The 13,613-nt window shown below is 49.7% G+C and overlaps 1 protein-coding gene across 2 annotated transcripts in view; it reads right to left on the minus strand.

Annotated features, from left to right (window-relative positions):
* The window catches only part of ARHGEF6 (Rac/Cdc42 guanine nucleotide exchange factor 6), a 38,150-nt gene that overhangs the window by 20,870 nt on the left and 3,667 nt on the right, over positions 1–13,613 (minus strand). Inside the window, exons 1-5 of one of the 2 annotated variants that reach the window (XM_063313308.1) lie at positions 10,045–10,100; positions 6,901–6,985; positions 2,348–2,472; positions 1,489–1,690; positions 239–309 (exon numbers count right to left, since the gene is read on the minus strand). In XM_063313308.1, the coding sequence (XP_063169378.1) occupies positions 239–309; positions 1,489–1,687 (270 nt within the window). In that variant the 5' untranslated portion in view covers positions 1,688–1,690; positions 2,348–2,472; positions 6,901–6,985; positions 10,045–10,100. Of the gene's footprint in view, positions 1–238; positions 310–1,488; positions 1,691–2,347; positions 2,473–6,900; positions 6,986–10,044; positions 10,101–13,613 lie in introns of those variants that run through there. The other variant, XM_063313307.1, reaches the window with a different exon arrangement.

Raw genomic sequence — 13,613 nt, forward strand, 5'->3', positions numbered from 1 at the left:
TGCACTGGGTAAAGATTGGATTAGATGAGTTACTGAGTCTCTTCCAACCCTTAAATTATATGATTCTATGGAATATGAACACATAATGAAATATTTATGGAGCACTTTAATCTCTTCCCCACCGCATGCACAGTCAAAGGTGCTCTATCCTTTGCTCTCATTCTTAATAAACAAAGAGAGATTTACAGGCATCTTTATGGTTAACAGAATTCAGGAATAATAGAGACCGCAGGCTTACCACAGCATAGTAATTCTTGGTAAGTTGAGGACTTTCAGCCCCTTTCAAAGCCTTAGGAGAGAGCAATTTATCTGGAGGAGAAACAATAGGAATGGTTATACAAAAGTGATCTTATGTTGCCAGGGGAGGAAGAAGAAGACACACTGGCATAACACAAGCCAACAACCCACAGGTGTGCAAAGGTAGAGGTGGAGCCTCAGAACAGGTATGAGGCACACTCACTTGCCTGGAGCAATTTTCTCCAGCCAGGGGTGCTCAACTACAACTTCTAGAATTCCCACCCCACATGACCATGAGGTGTGGATCTGGAAGGTGCTGGGTAGCAACAGCTGCTCTAGAAGTAGACAAGCGGCAGGAATAGAGGAAATTTGGTATTTGTGCCTCACCTGGGCCTGAGCTTAGATACTCTACAGCATGATTGGAACCCTGCAGATAAAAGTTACTTTTCTTATTGATTTTCCTTCCTTCCTTCCTTCCTTCCTTCCTTCCTTCCTTCCTTCCTTCCTTCCTTCCTCCCTCCCTCCCTCCCTCCCTCCCTTCCAGAGGTTTGATTATAACTTACTTTCATTGCTACTGTTGTTTCACCCATTATTGCTACAAATCTCCTTGGCTTACAATCTCCTCCACTAGTGAATTACTGAACATTTCAATTTACAAACCCAGCGTGACATGGCTCTGTGCCCCTGGGGAAATTACAGTCTTGGTTTAGAAACCTATTATAAACAAAGTTAATGTTAGGCAGAGGCAGAGGGAAGATTCCCAACACAATTGCTGGCTTTCCCGAAATGACAGTGGTATCTCTGGATGGTTTTGAATGGTCTCCACTGATGTAAGACTTCTACAAACTCTGAAGGCATGACTTGTGCAAGGGAGGAGGACCGAGGACTCTGGTATCCCAGTACCAGGAGAAATGGCCATCCAGTGATTCCCAGCACAAATTAAACCTCTTCCTGAACATAATTTCAGGCTAGAGAAAGGACGAGGAGTTTCACCCTAGCATGTGACTCAGTTGACCACAAGGGCAAAACCCTAGGGAATGTCCATTCAGTCATACTTCCTCAACATAGTCTGTGAAACCAAAACTGTCCTTTTTTCCTTTAAAGCAGTTTCTCTACTTCGATGCACGTCACAAATTTCTTTGTGCATGCAAATCATAAATATCCTAGCAAATGCTATCACAACAACAACAACACAACAACAATAAATATAAGGGTAAATGATGGCAGGAATGATATTAACAGGCTTCTTACCAGTGGATTTAATTTCTCTGACATAGTTGCTGGGGAACCAACCCGTCTTCCCATTAAGCGTCCCTTCCCACCAGCCCCCTTCCTCGGTGCGGGTGACGTAAATGATGTCCCCCTTGTTGATTGTCAGCTCGTCCTCATTGGTCTGCTTAAACTGGAACCGGGCCTTAACCACCAGCTGGTGACTGCCGTTTTCTGTCATCTCCTAAATGCAAAGTAAGACCAGGAGGACTGTTGGTTCCAAAAGACAAATGCTAGGGAAGGATGCTGTTAAGAGGTGAGATGTTGTCTGAAATAGAACTCTGCTATGGCTTGTGTGGAATCACCCAGCCAGCTTTGCTTAGGAAGAAGCAGGAGGAAGATGGTTTGGTTTCCCTGAATGGTCAGCCGCTGCCAGAGAGGGCTGAAACAACGAGTCTCACAGCTTCACCAGAAATGTAGGGTTTGAACTAGGACGTTCCTGCTTCACCATGCAGTTGCACAACTATTCTCCTGCACCAGGAGATTTAACACCAGGCCTTGGGCCCCTTCTTGCTGTTTCCCTTGCTGACCCAGCACATTTTTAGGATTGCAGATTACTCTTGACTTGACCTGCCCTGGCAGGGAATGAACGGGCCAGGAGGGGGGGAAAATGGCGAATAGACAAGGCTGGCACAAACCTAAACCACCTTGAATTAAAACCACACTGCATTAACTAAATTCAGTTGGGGGACCCCGCACGTCCCCACCTTCTCTTGCACTAAGAATTGCGAGACGGCAGAAAAGGATAGACTAGATCTGGGAGGGCCACACACCCAAGGGTGGTGAAGAGGGGGTGCAGACTGGGCATTTCTGCGCTAGGTGGGATCACAGCAAAACGTACCCCGACTCTTGACTGCCTCTGCAACACTCTTGATGGCCGAGATGCTGCTGCTTGGGTCAGTGGGTGGCAGTCACCGGTGGCTGGAGGAGGCAGCTGAGAGCATGGCTTCCTGGTCGAGCCTGGATCTGTTAAAAAGGAGAAGCAGTCAAAAACGGAAGGAAACAACCCCTGCTGCGCTGAGGATAGAAAAAGAGCTGTACTAGTTTGGCAGAGCCATAGTACTTAGTAAGTAAAGTTTATGACCACAGGTCATAACGTAAGAGTGCAATAAAATACAATAAACTATAACAACAATAAAACGATAAAATAATTAAATTATAAAATAAAATAATAAAAGAAGCATTAAATATAAAAAAAGGTTACAACAAGATACAGCCAAAGCTACAACTAACTTAAATATTCCTAAGTTTAAATGAGAGCAGAGCAAAAGTAGCCACTTGGCTGCTAACGGTTGGAAGCACGTCTGCAAGAAGATGGATCGGCTTTTCAAGCTCAGAGCCCTTGAGTTCATCTGCCCTTAATAATTTGGCCCAGATCTCGTTGTAAATGAGGCAGACTACTATTAAGCCCACATCCTATTTCCTTTGCGATCCAACTGAGACCTCCTAGAAAATCAGCTCTGGAAGGGCAGGCTTCAGTCCATCAAAAATATAGAAGGAACTGAAAAGAAGCAAGATTGTAAAACTTAAAAGAGCAATAAGCAGTGTACAGTAAGAGAAAGCCAGAAATATTTCATAGGTGATATGGGTCCCCCAAGCTGTAGATCAACATCCTCAATGCAGGAGTGGAAAGCCAGCTCTTCACCTGGTATCCAAAATAGACGAAGTTGATGCTAGGCTGGCCTTCAGGGAAGATCATTCCAAAACTGAAGTGTTATTCTCAGGTATACTTCCCCTAAATATGGAAGTCCCACAGAGCTCTCGAGGTTAAAGCCATTTCAGCAGCACGATGGCTCAGACCCAGGCTGTGGATTCTCCATCGCTGGAGGTTTGTAAGAAGAATCTGGAGAGCCTGCTCTCATGGATGGCTCAAATTTTCTTTCCTGCACCCTGCAGAGGGCTGGACCAGATGATCCTGGTGACCCATTCCAACTCTACAATTCTCTAATTCTTTGATTCCCCAGCTAACCTAACACTTGTAGGCTTACTAGTGCACAAACAAAGGCAAGAAAAGGGCTGGTTTGTGGCAGACACCCAATTCCACGCATGCTTGTTACTGTCTGGAGTTTTAGCAAAGTTGTGCTAGGATGCAGAACCATCGTGCAGCCATTCCAGGAAAATCAGAGGGAAAGGGAGTGTATCTCTTCTACCAGGGGCTGACCAGATTGCTCAGCAGGACTCCAGATCTTGGCAGAAGAGTGGGTGAGAGGAAAACCCACATGGCAGAAAACTTGCCAAAAAAAAATAATCCATGGCGCTGACATTCGATGAGAGTAGCCAAGCTGCTTTCCCTTTGTGGGAAAAGGAGGGAGGAAAAGGCAAGTGATCCTGGCTACATGTCCTTCCGAACAGAGAATGTGCTTATGTTTATGCTTCTCCATAAGGCTCTGCTGTAACCCAGCAAAACATTCTGCAATGCCACATTCCGGAATTTAAATCTGCCTCGGAGCTTCTTCAGTCAGATCAAAAGTCAGTTGACGGTTTAGTGAATTCCTGCCCGGAACAGGGCTGAACTAGATGCCCTTCCAACTCATGCATTCTGTGACACCAACTGGTTGACGGAGAGGACAGCGCACGGATTCCACATTGCATAAACCACCCCCGCTTTCCTCCTTCCAAAATGGCTCACCATATGATGCTGAAAGGTGTTCTACTTAGCAACACACTTTCTGTTCTCAATGCTGGGCAGGCTACTATTTTGAGCCCCGGTTCTTCATATCTTTCCCCCCATTTGGGAAGAAGAGGTTGGCATGAGATCGTGCCCCAGGAATCAAGCCCCGTTTAACAAGCAACTGAGCCAAGGATCCTGGAGTAGGAATTATTCTGATGCAGAATTCACTTCTGAAATTCCAAAGCCCTGCCTGGGTCTTTCAGGGTGGGGTGGGGGGATAGAGGGGGGCAGAGAGGCAAGCAACATGGCCAAAGAACTCACTGTGACTTCTATTACCAAAGATTCTGTTCCCAAAATCTTCAGCAGAGACCCCTCAAGCAGGAAAGAGGAAAAACCTACAAAGTGAAATCACGATGACTCGCTTTGGCTGGTTAGCATATATTCATTGCTGGTGGGCCCGTGCTGGAAATTGGGGAGTGAGTCACGAGTGTGCTCACAAAATGGTGGTTGTGGGGGGGTGGGCAAGCCTGTTCTTAAAATGGGCATGGCCAGTCACACACACACACACACACAAAATCTGCAGAAGGTTTGCTGGGGAATTGATTCTCAGCTACCTTCACAAAACACCTAAGATGTTCCTTGGAACCCCAACTTAAATCCTATCCTTTTGGGGGGGGCACACACACACAGAAAACATTGGATTAAAAAATCACCTGGCATTTTTATTTTTTCACTATGCTTAGGGATCTGAAGGGGGGTCCAGATCTTTCAGTAAACACAAAAAGAAGAAAATAAGCCGATGCTTTGCTTTGTACCCTACCTATCTTATCTTATCTTATCTATCTATCTATCTATCTATCTATCTATCATCTTTCCATCCATCCATCCCTATCCCTCTCTCTGTCATCATTATCATCTCTCTTATCTGTCCAACCCATCCAAGAAAGAAGAAATGGACATCACAACACAGTGGCCAAGAAATAAATCACCAGCTGAGAAAAAGACCAACGCAGCATTATCGGTTTCGGTTTTGAGGTATCAAATTATAACCTTCAACATTTTCCATTCACTGTCACAGATAGCCTTGCAATCCCTACAGCTTATGAACCTCCACTGGTGGGGCAGGACTGGACTCTCTTGAGGGTCTGGCATCTATTTCACACCAACACAGGACAACTTAAAATCTATTATTTTCCCTTATTTTTAGATACACTCAGGAAGCCTCAATCCCGTTCTATATTCTTCAACTCGCTCTGAGATAGCTTGTTCTCTTCTTAGAATCTATTAAAATCTAGCATCTGTTCAGCAGGATTCCACTGTTTGCCTCTCCTGAAGCTTTTGGCTTTAAATAAAGATTTCACTGCGCATTACCAGCCAGACCATACCGTGTTAAGAGGGCCACTTGCCAAATCCTCCAAAAATGATCAAAATGCTAGATTTTACATTTACATTTCTAGTGTTCGCACTTTCAAACTTTATAATTTATTTCTCTAAATGTGTAACCCACCTTGTGCCATCTTACACCTTAAAAGGATCCACAGTCAGCTATGATTTTAAAGTAACAGCGGGGAAAGAGACAGGAAGGAGTAGGAAAGAGCAAATGAAAGTAAGTGTGGCAGCCATGGAGTGAAACAATCTGGGAAAAGACAGGAGAGTCCACAGGATGAGGTCAAGAAAGTCAAAATGGAGGCGTGAGAGTGCAATTGAAGCGCCACCTGGTTTTTATGGCTTTGATTGTGCCATTGCAGCCACCATCTTGACTTTCTTGACCACATCCTGCAGACACCCCTGGGAAAGGGTGGGGAGCAGAGGCAGTTTGCAGCCTAATTTCTTCCTCTAACAGACTCAAGTGAATTTAGGGAAAATGAAGATGGAGACTTTCGGGCTTGGAAGGTAGTAGAATAAAAAGCAAGATTTTAGAGCTACCTACTTCCTATTTGATCAGCCTTCTGTGAGGACAGTGATTAGCAGTCCAATGCTGTGAATGCATGAAAGCTGTGAATGAATGAATGAATGAATGAATGAATGAATGAATGAAAACTGTGATGAAAGAGAGAGAGGGAAAAGGGAAATCAGAGAACTGTGATGAAAGAGAGAAGGCAAATATAATTTGGAAGGAAGGAAGGAGGAAAGCTATGTATGAAAGAAAAAAGACAAATCAAAGTTAACTGTGATGAAAGAGAGAGAGGAAGAAAGAAAGCTCAAAGTTAACTTTCAGGCTTGGAAGAAAGAACTAACTGTGATGGATGGATGGAAGGAAGGAAGGAAGGAAGGAAGGAAGGAAGGAAGGAAGGAAGGAAGGAAAGCAACATAAAAAATAGAATATGGGAAAATAAGAAAAAGGGGACACATTTTTATCTTTGGAAAGGAGTAAGCACCAGTTTATACAGGAACAGCCAGAAGGTACCGCTCTTCTGTTGTCCTGCTGCAGATAGATGGGGCTAGGTGTGTCTGGAGATGCCCCCCATTGTAAAGTCTCTCTCAAGTCCGGCCTGACTCCTGGGGCCTCTGTGGACACGTCCTTGGGCTTCGTTTATTGAGCAACAACGTGGAAGGTTTGCCCCTGCCTTCTTTCATGGTGTTTCCCCCACCTCCTAGCTGGCCACAGCCCTGGGACGGTTGTTTCCCAGCCCTGCTTAGCTTTTGAAACTAGCCACCGTTGGCAAGGTCCGCCTGGAGAAACGCCGCTGGAGCTCAGGACAAAGCTGAGGAACCAAGGCCATTGCTTCCACAAGAGACGTTTGCACGGAGGTATTGCGACAAAATTTTCGTTTTTTTCTTACCTTCCGTTGCTCTGTTGAGAGAAGAAAGGGCAGCCAGGACCTTGGAGAAGTTTTCTCCAGAGTAGAGATCGTGGGCATCAAACAGCTGTGCCAAGAAGAAGAAGAAATGTCATGCCAATCTTGGCAGCCGTGAGGAAAAGCCGTCAAAAATTTAAGAGAGAGGTTTCCGTTGCTGTCTGCTTCTATGTCAGTGTTTCTCAACCTTGGCAACTTTAAGGTGTCTGGACTTCAACTCCCAGAATTCCCCAACTCCTGGTTGCCATGGAAACCAGACACCTTAAAGTTGCCAAGGTTAAGAAACATTGCTCTACGTAAAGCTCCATGTTTAGGGGCAGCCTACCTCACAATACCTGTTGCTAAGACTGGGGGCTACAGGTAGACTCCTCTTGGTGAGCTTCCTACAGCCACTGTAGGATGCTGGGCCACCCCAGGCCTCCAAATGTAAGGACTTCAGTTCCCAGAATCCTCCATGGATGACCACATAAATTGGGGAACGCTGGGATTCTTTAAAAACAAACAACGAAGTCAAACCCCAAACTCCAATCCTTTTAGAATAGAATAGAATAGAATAGAATAGAATAGAATAGAATAGAATAGAATAGAATAGAATAGAATAGAATCCTTTATTGGCCAAGTATGATTAAACATACAAGGAATTTGATTTCGGTGGAAGAGCACTCAATATATTTACATAACATCAAAAATAAACAATAGTAAAGTAATGTTATTTACTAAAACTATACAATCAAGAAAGAAAAAAAAATGGAAGGAAGTAATACTGCAGCTATTAACTAACACACACTCAGTCCTTTTAACACTGTACAATTCTGGCTTTCATTGGGGGGAGGGCAGGGGCAGGGCATACATTTATTTTAATTTTCTGCATGCTCTCCTCTGTTAGCCACTTGGCTGGCGTTTTGCTCATTCTTGCTTAAAAGAGAGGTATGCAGCGTTCATTGACTTCTGAATCAAATGCAACCCCACCCCCGGTCTTCAAGCAAGGGTCCAGCCCTGCTTTACTAAAGTGAGTTAAATTTTAAAAGCAACTGGGGGGGGGGGACAGCTCCCTTTTCCCTCTACGTCAGCTGTTCTGCAGCTGTACCCCTGAACGCTGCACTCTGTGGCTTTCCTTTCATACTGGCCAACCGGTGGCTATTCCATGGCCTGCAGACTATAATTTAGAAATCTAAAACAGGGAACGGGAGTTTGTTTATTTGAAGAACTATTTGCAAGGCCAACTATAAACTGGCAGTGAATTGTACCACCCTCACACCTTCCCCTGCAGTTGGACTATTAGAGGCCTCTGAGGCTTTATTTTAGAGCCCGCCATATCGGGGTGCCATGGCCATACAGTCTGGATTATGGCTGGGCCGGTCATGCTCTGGGAAGGAGCTGTGTGTTGGAATCCGTTTTATTCTTGTAAGCAAGTATAGGCTATTTTCCGGGATTATGATCCATGCAAGGCAGCACATGATAAAACACGCACACAGTTACAGATGTAACCATCGGTAAAATCAAACCTTCTGCCGTTAAAACAGGCCAGGAGAGAGCGTGCAAAAGCAGTGGAAATTAGTAAGAAAAGGCCTTGTGAAAAAACATCTTGAGCCCTTTTGAAAAAAGGGGGGAGAAGGGACACCATCTGTGGCAGCCAGCGTAGCATGCAGCATTTCAGAAGAGGCATTCCGTGGTGTGCACAACTGGGAAAATAGCCCCTCCTTTTCTTTTTTTGAAACATATTATTTGTATCCTACATTTAATCATCTCCCCTACAAGGGATTAATCACACCCAAACACTAGGTTAAAAATAGCAATGTGTCCACATCCAATAGGGATCCAATCCCTTTCAAAAGTACTCAGAATGCCTCTTCCAGGTTGACTCAGAAACATCACTGCAATTGATCTAAAGTTCTACTGATTTACCTAACTGTGTAAGCAATTCCCTTAAAACCAATTTATCTATTCAATAGAATGTTTTAGAACAGCAAGGGAAAAGAGGAGAAGCGTCGGACCAAACTTTTTACCCTACTGTGCCATACAAAAGTGTTGTATTTGTTTCCAGAAGTGAAAAAGGAAGATTTAGATGATGAGAAAATGGCCATGCCTCCTTGGATGGAAAGCAGCATGGGTAGGGGAGGGGGGTGGGTGGAAGATTGGGACTGGAATGGGCAACAGAAGGAAGCACCCCATGGAAGGAGCTCTTATGCATCCCCCAGAACTTCAAGAGGGATCAAGCCGAAGCAGGTGGAACTGAAACCACAGAGACTCTGCCCTGTTGGGTCCCCACTTCCCCTTTCAGACAAGTTCCTCCTGACCTGCTCTGTGGTCTACAGGTCTCCAGATATTCTACTCCTAGCAACCCCCACTGAAAGACACTGTGCAGTTGTTCCAGCTTCTTCACCCTTAAAGGATGCCGATGCTGCTTCCAACTTTTGATGGTCAACCACCTTGCCTCCTCCTGCAGAGATCTAGCCCTCACCCCCAGCAGCTGTTCCAATGTTCTTGCCCTTGTTTCTTCTCTCTAGTCCAGTGTTTCTCAACCTGGGCAACTTTCAGATGTGCGGACTTCAGGTTGAGAAGCACTGGTCTAGTTTCTCCAGAAGAGGAATTGGGGTGAGATGGAGAAAAATGATTAAAAATTCCGTGTTTTGGGATTGGCAGCAGCAGTCCCAGTCTATCTAGGTGGCTGCTAAGAGTCGACATGGCCTGAACGGCACATCATCAAGCCAGGCCAGGAATCGTCCCAGCTGGAAGCCCGCTTGGTCGCAGGAGAATAAAGACGGGCAAGGTGCTAAGCCGAGGCGGGCCTGGCCCCCCAGCCCCTTCGCAGAAGAGGCAGGGCTGGGCAGTTTTGTCCGGGAGCACCCGCCGCTCCTGCACAGCCCAGATCCGGCAACGCGAGGCTCTCCAGGTGCGGAGGGGCCCCGCCGGCTGGGGGTCGCCCCGCAACATCTGGAGGGCCGCGCATCACCCGGGCGGGCAGGGCCGTCCCTGCGGGTGGGGCCAGGCGGAAGAAAGCGGAGACTTCTCCGGCGGCCGCCCGCTCGCCCGAGGGACGGAGCCCCCGAACCGGCGAGAAGAGGAAGGCGCCCCCCCACCCCCCGCCTTCGCCAGAAGGGAAACTCGGGGAAGGAGGACGCGTCTTACCTGAGCGGGGGAGCTCCGGAAGCCCTGCAGGCCCCGAGGCGCCAGCCGGCGGGGAGAGCGGGGCGGGGCGGGGCGGGGCAGGGCGCCCGGGGACCCCGCGCGGGGACCGGGGCGAGAGGAGGGGGCCCTGCCCGGGTCGGAGGCGCGGGGGGCGCGGGGGGCGCGGAGGCTCGGGGCGCCGGGGATGCGGAGGGGACCGCGCGGCCGCAGCAGGAGGAAGACGAGGAGGAGGAGCGTCGCCGCCCGCCCGGCGACTCCAGCGCTGCGCTGCGCTGCGCTCCGCCCGGCCGCCGCCGCCGCCGCCTGCGATCGGGAGCCCCCGCTGGGCAGGGGACGGCTCTGACCCGGAGCTGGATCGTGGGCGGGCGGCGCAAAGGAGGGGAAGTGACAGGCGGCGGCGGCGGCGGCGGGAGGCAGGCGGGGACGGTGCTCCGGAGCGCCCCCTCCGCGCCGCCGCTCGGGCTGGGGAGGCCCCCTTCCCCCAGCCGGGCCGCCCCCGGCCCCAAGGCGTCCCCGGGCGCGGCAGAGGGGTCCGCGGGGTCCCGCTCGGCTCCCGCCGCCTCCCCAGCCCGGCCGGAGGGTTTCCCCGAGGCGCGGATGGCACCCCAGCCTTCCAGGTGCCCAGGCGGCCGCCTGCCAGCCCGCCTGCCCGCGGCGGCGGCGAGCAACGCTGGCTTCGACCTGTTTTCCAACAACCTCGCAAAGTAGGACAGGGAGACCCCGGGCGCCACGACCCCCGTGGAACACCAGCCTTCGGACCGCTCTTCGCTCCGGATCTGCAAAGCGGGATGGCAGGGGGCGGGGGCGGTCGGGCCCGCCGGCCGATTAGTAATAATCGGCACCGGGCTCTGCTCGTACAAATTTCGGTCACGGAGACCGCACTTTCGGATCGCAGGTAGGAGACAAGAGGGAAGAAGGGAACGGGCGACCAGGATGCGCTCACTCCAGCCCTCGCGAATCCCTCTGTGGGGCATCCGTTGGAACTCCCTTCCACTACAGTTGCGCAAAAGTCCTGCCAGGCCACGGAGTGGGAAGTGCACAAATGCAGTGGGGTAGCTGCAAGAACAGCTTATCTCAGCTAGGAAAATTTGCAAAAAGTGTGTGCCTGGGGAGGGGGGATCCAAATCTGCTTTAAAAACCCCAGGAGCAAACAGTGACCCCGCCCCCAAGAGTGGCATGCCCACACCCTTTGTGCATAGCAGGGCAGATTGCTTTGTTATCACTGTTTTATCAAACTTCATGGCAGATCGTTCCTGTGCCTCACTGGCGGCTCTTTTGGGCGAAAGAGATCAGAGAAAATAGGCCTTTGTGTCTTCGTTCATTTCTTTGAATGAACCGTTTGAGAACCATGAAAACACAGAACACAGAAACAGTGGGCTGGGTCAACAGGCCCTCCTGCAGATTTTAAAGCCTGAGGATAAATCTACACTGCTCCAAAGCTGCCCAGCTTTGTCTTTTGCAGAATACAGGACTGGACCCAGAAACGTTGACTGGAAAGGAGACCTTATGGCTTTCAAGTGGAATTCCATAGCCTCCCTTCCTTTAGAACAACCTACGTGCCTGCCAAGCCTCAGAGCCCGGTCTAATTTTGGAAAATAAGAAGTCATGCCCAAAAGAAAGGCGTATCTTGGAGCGCATGCCAAGAAGCTTTGCTTTAACAGCAGGGAAACCACCTGGGGTCCCACCCCAGATCTTGGAGCCATGTGCAGGCCTCCTATGCGGCAGGGGGTGGGGTGGGGGGAAGGTTCCCCATTAATTTATAACCCCCCAGCCTGCCGGTTGCCCAGTCTGGCAGCCAATCCAAGTTACATTATGCCCTAGACAGCCCCCTCCCCTTCTGCAGAGTGGGCCTTGGGGCCTGCCTGGCAGCGTTATTCACAGGACACCAACTGAGAAAGCGGGTGGGTGGGAAAGACTTTGTGCCACTTGGAGCTGGCATTTTAACATCCCCCTATTATCTCGCCAAAGCACTCGCTAATGACAGCCAGATCGAATCCAGACATCTGTTTCAGTTTTGCTCAAGCCCCTCCCTGCCAGGCTTGAGCTGTAGGAACTGAATCATACTCAGAAACAATCTGCCCCAGGAACAATGGCACCGCCGGGCTGCAAAATGAAATGTCTCCTCCCTCCCTTAAATAAATCAGCGGTCTCTCCCCCATCCCACATATGGCACCTGGTGGGTGTTGCCACTGTGGAGCCGCAACAACGGACTTTGCTATTACTGTGTTCTTCTCTTCCACTCCCCCCTTGCCCCAGTTAACACACCATCTCCCCGTGTTGTGTCTGCAGACCCAGGAAGTGGCGGGGGGTGGGGTGGGGTGGGGGGCCGAAACCAGCCTTTCTAAAGATAAGGTACACGGAAAAAGACAGGACTGTGAGAAGGCACCCCACCCTTGGGAAGCATAAAACCTGTCATTCTGGTTCTCGGAGGAGCCAGACTCCAGAGGACTGCCGAATTGGTGCAGAGACAGGGAAGCCCATCTGCGGTTGTCTGAACTCAGGGCTGGTCTTGCTACAAGAGAGTAATGTGGCTAAGGGTCTGGAGTTTGCCCAATTTCAGACAGACCCTTTTTTAATCCTCCCCAGCCCCACTCTCTACCAGCCAAGCCCCCCCCCCCCCGTTGGAACCCCTGATTTAGTGACATCGCCCCCTGCCTTGGGTCCTACCGCTGTGGTCCTGCCAAGCCAGCCTCATGCCTTCTTTCAGAGGTGGCTGCAGGATAACGCCCAACATCAGCCTGGGTTGGCGGGGAATGCTGGGAGTTGTCCCGCAGCAACATCTGAGTGGCTGCAGGTTTCTCAATCTGGCTGTGTCTTTGTTGAGCCCATGTGGAACTTGGGAGGTCTGCACATGGAAGGAGAACTACTTTTTAAAGGACGCGATGCGTGTTTAGGGTTGCGTCGCTTGCAACATGGCTGTGCTTTTAGTGAAAGAGTGCAGTGCTGATTCCTTCGATCTTCCTCTTTGGATGCAAGTTCCCCGCCAACACATGGGAAACAATCGGAGCAATTTCAGGTTTGGCAAGGGATGCTCTCTGAGCTTGTATTGTTCAGGAGCGGAAGGCCACCCCCTTATCCCAGTTAAAACACACCACAGTAGGTAAGCATCTCCAGATGAAAGGTTGCAGAGTGTGACTGGGGAAGATCCTTTAGTGGGGGCATTGCCAGCCTGAACTGATTGCTCTGATTATCCTCCCTCCTCCTCCTCCTCTCCATCTTTCTAAATTCTTTGCAAAACGTCTTGGATTCAGTTGCCGGCATTGCCAACAGAAGAACTGCAAAGAGCAAGGAGTATGCCCCTCTCTGTGGCACCAAAGTTGGCTTAAATTACTTTGCTGACGGAGGACAACGGGTCACTGCCCTCTAGGGCAGCCATGCACACCAGCGCTAAATCTTTCTGCAACACAAGGTTACAACAGCAGCCTCAGTGGGTACCGGGGGGTCAGCCGACCCACAGCTCTTCCCCACCACCTCCCCGGCATCCGCTGCCTAAGGCCAGCCCCTCGCTCCATCAAACGACCGGACACAGGACCGGCCCCTGGATGGCGTTGTTACCTGTTGCCGCTTAC

Source organism: Candoia aspera, chromosome 12, assembly GCF_035149785.1.
Source record: "Candoia aspera isolate rCanAsp1 chromosome 12, rCanAsp1.hap2, whole genome shotgun sequence".
NCBI lineage: Eukaryota > Metazoa > Chordata > Lepidosauria > Squamata > Boidae > Candoia > Candoia aspera.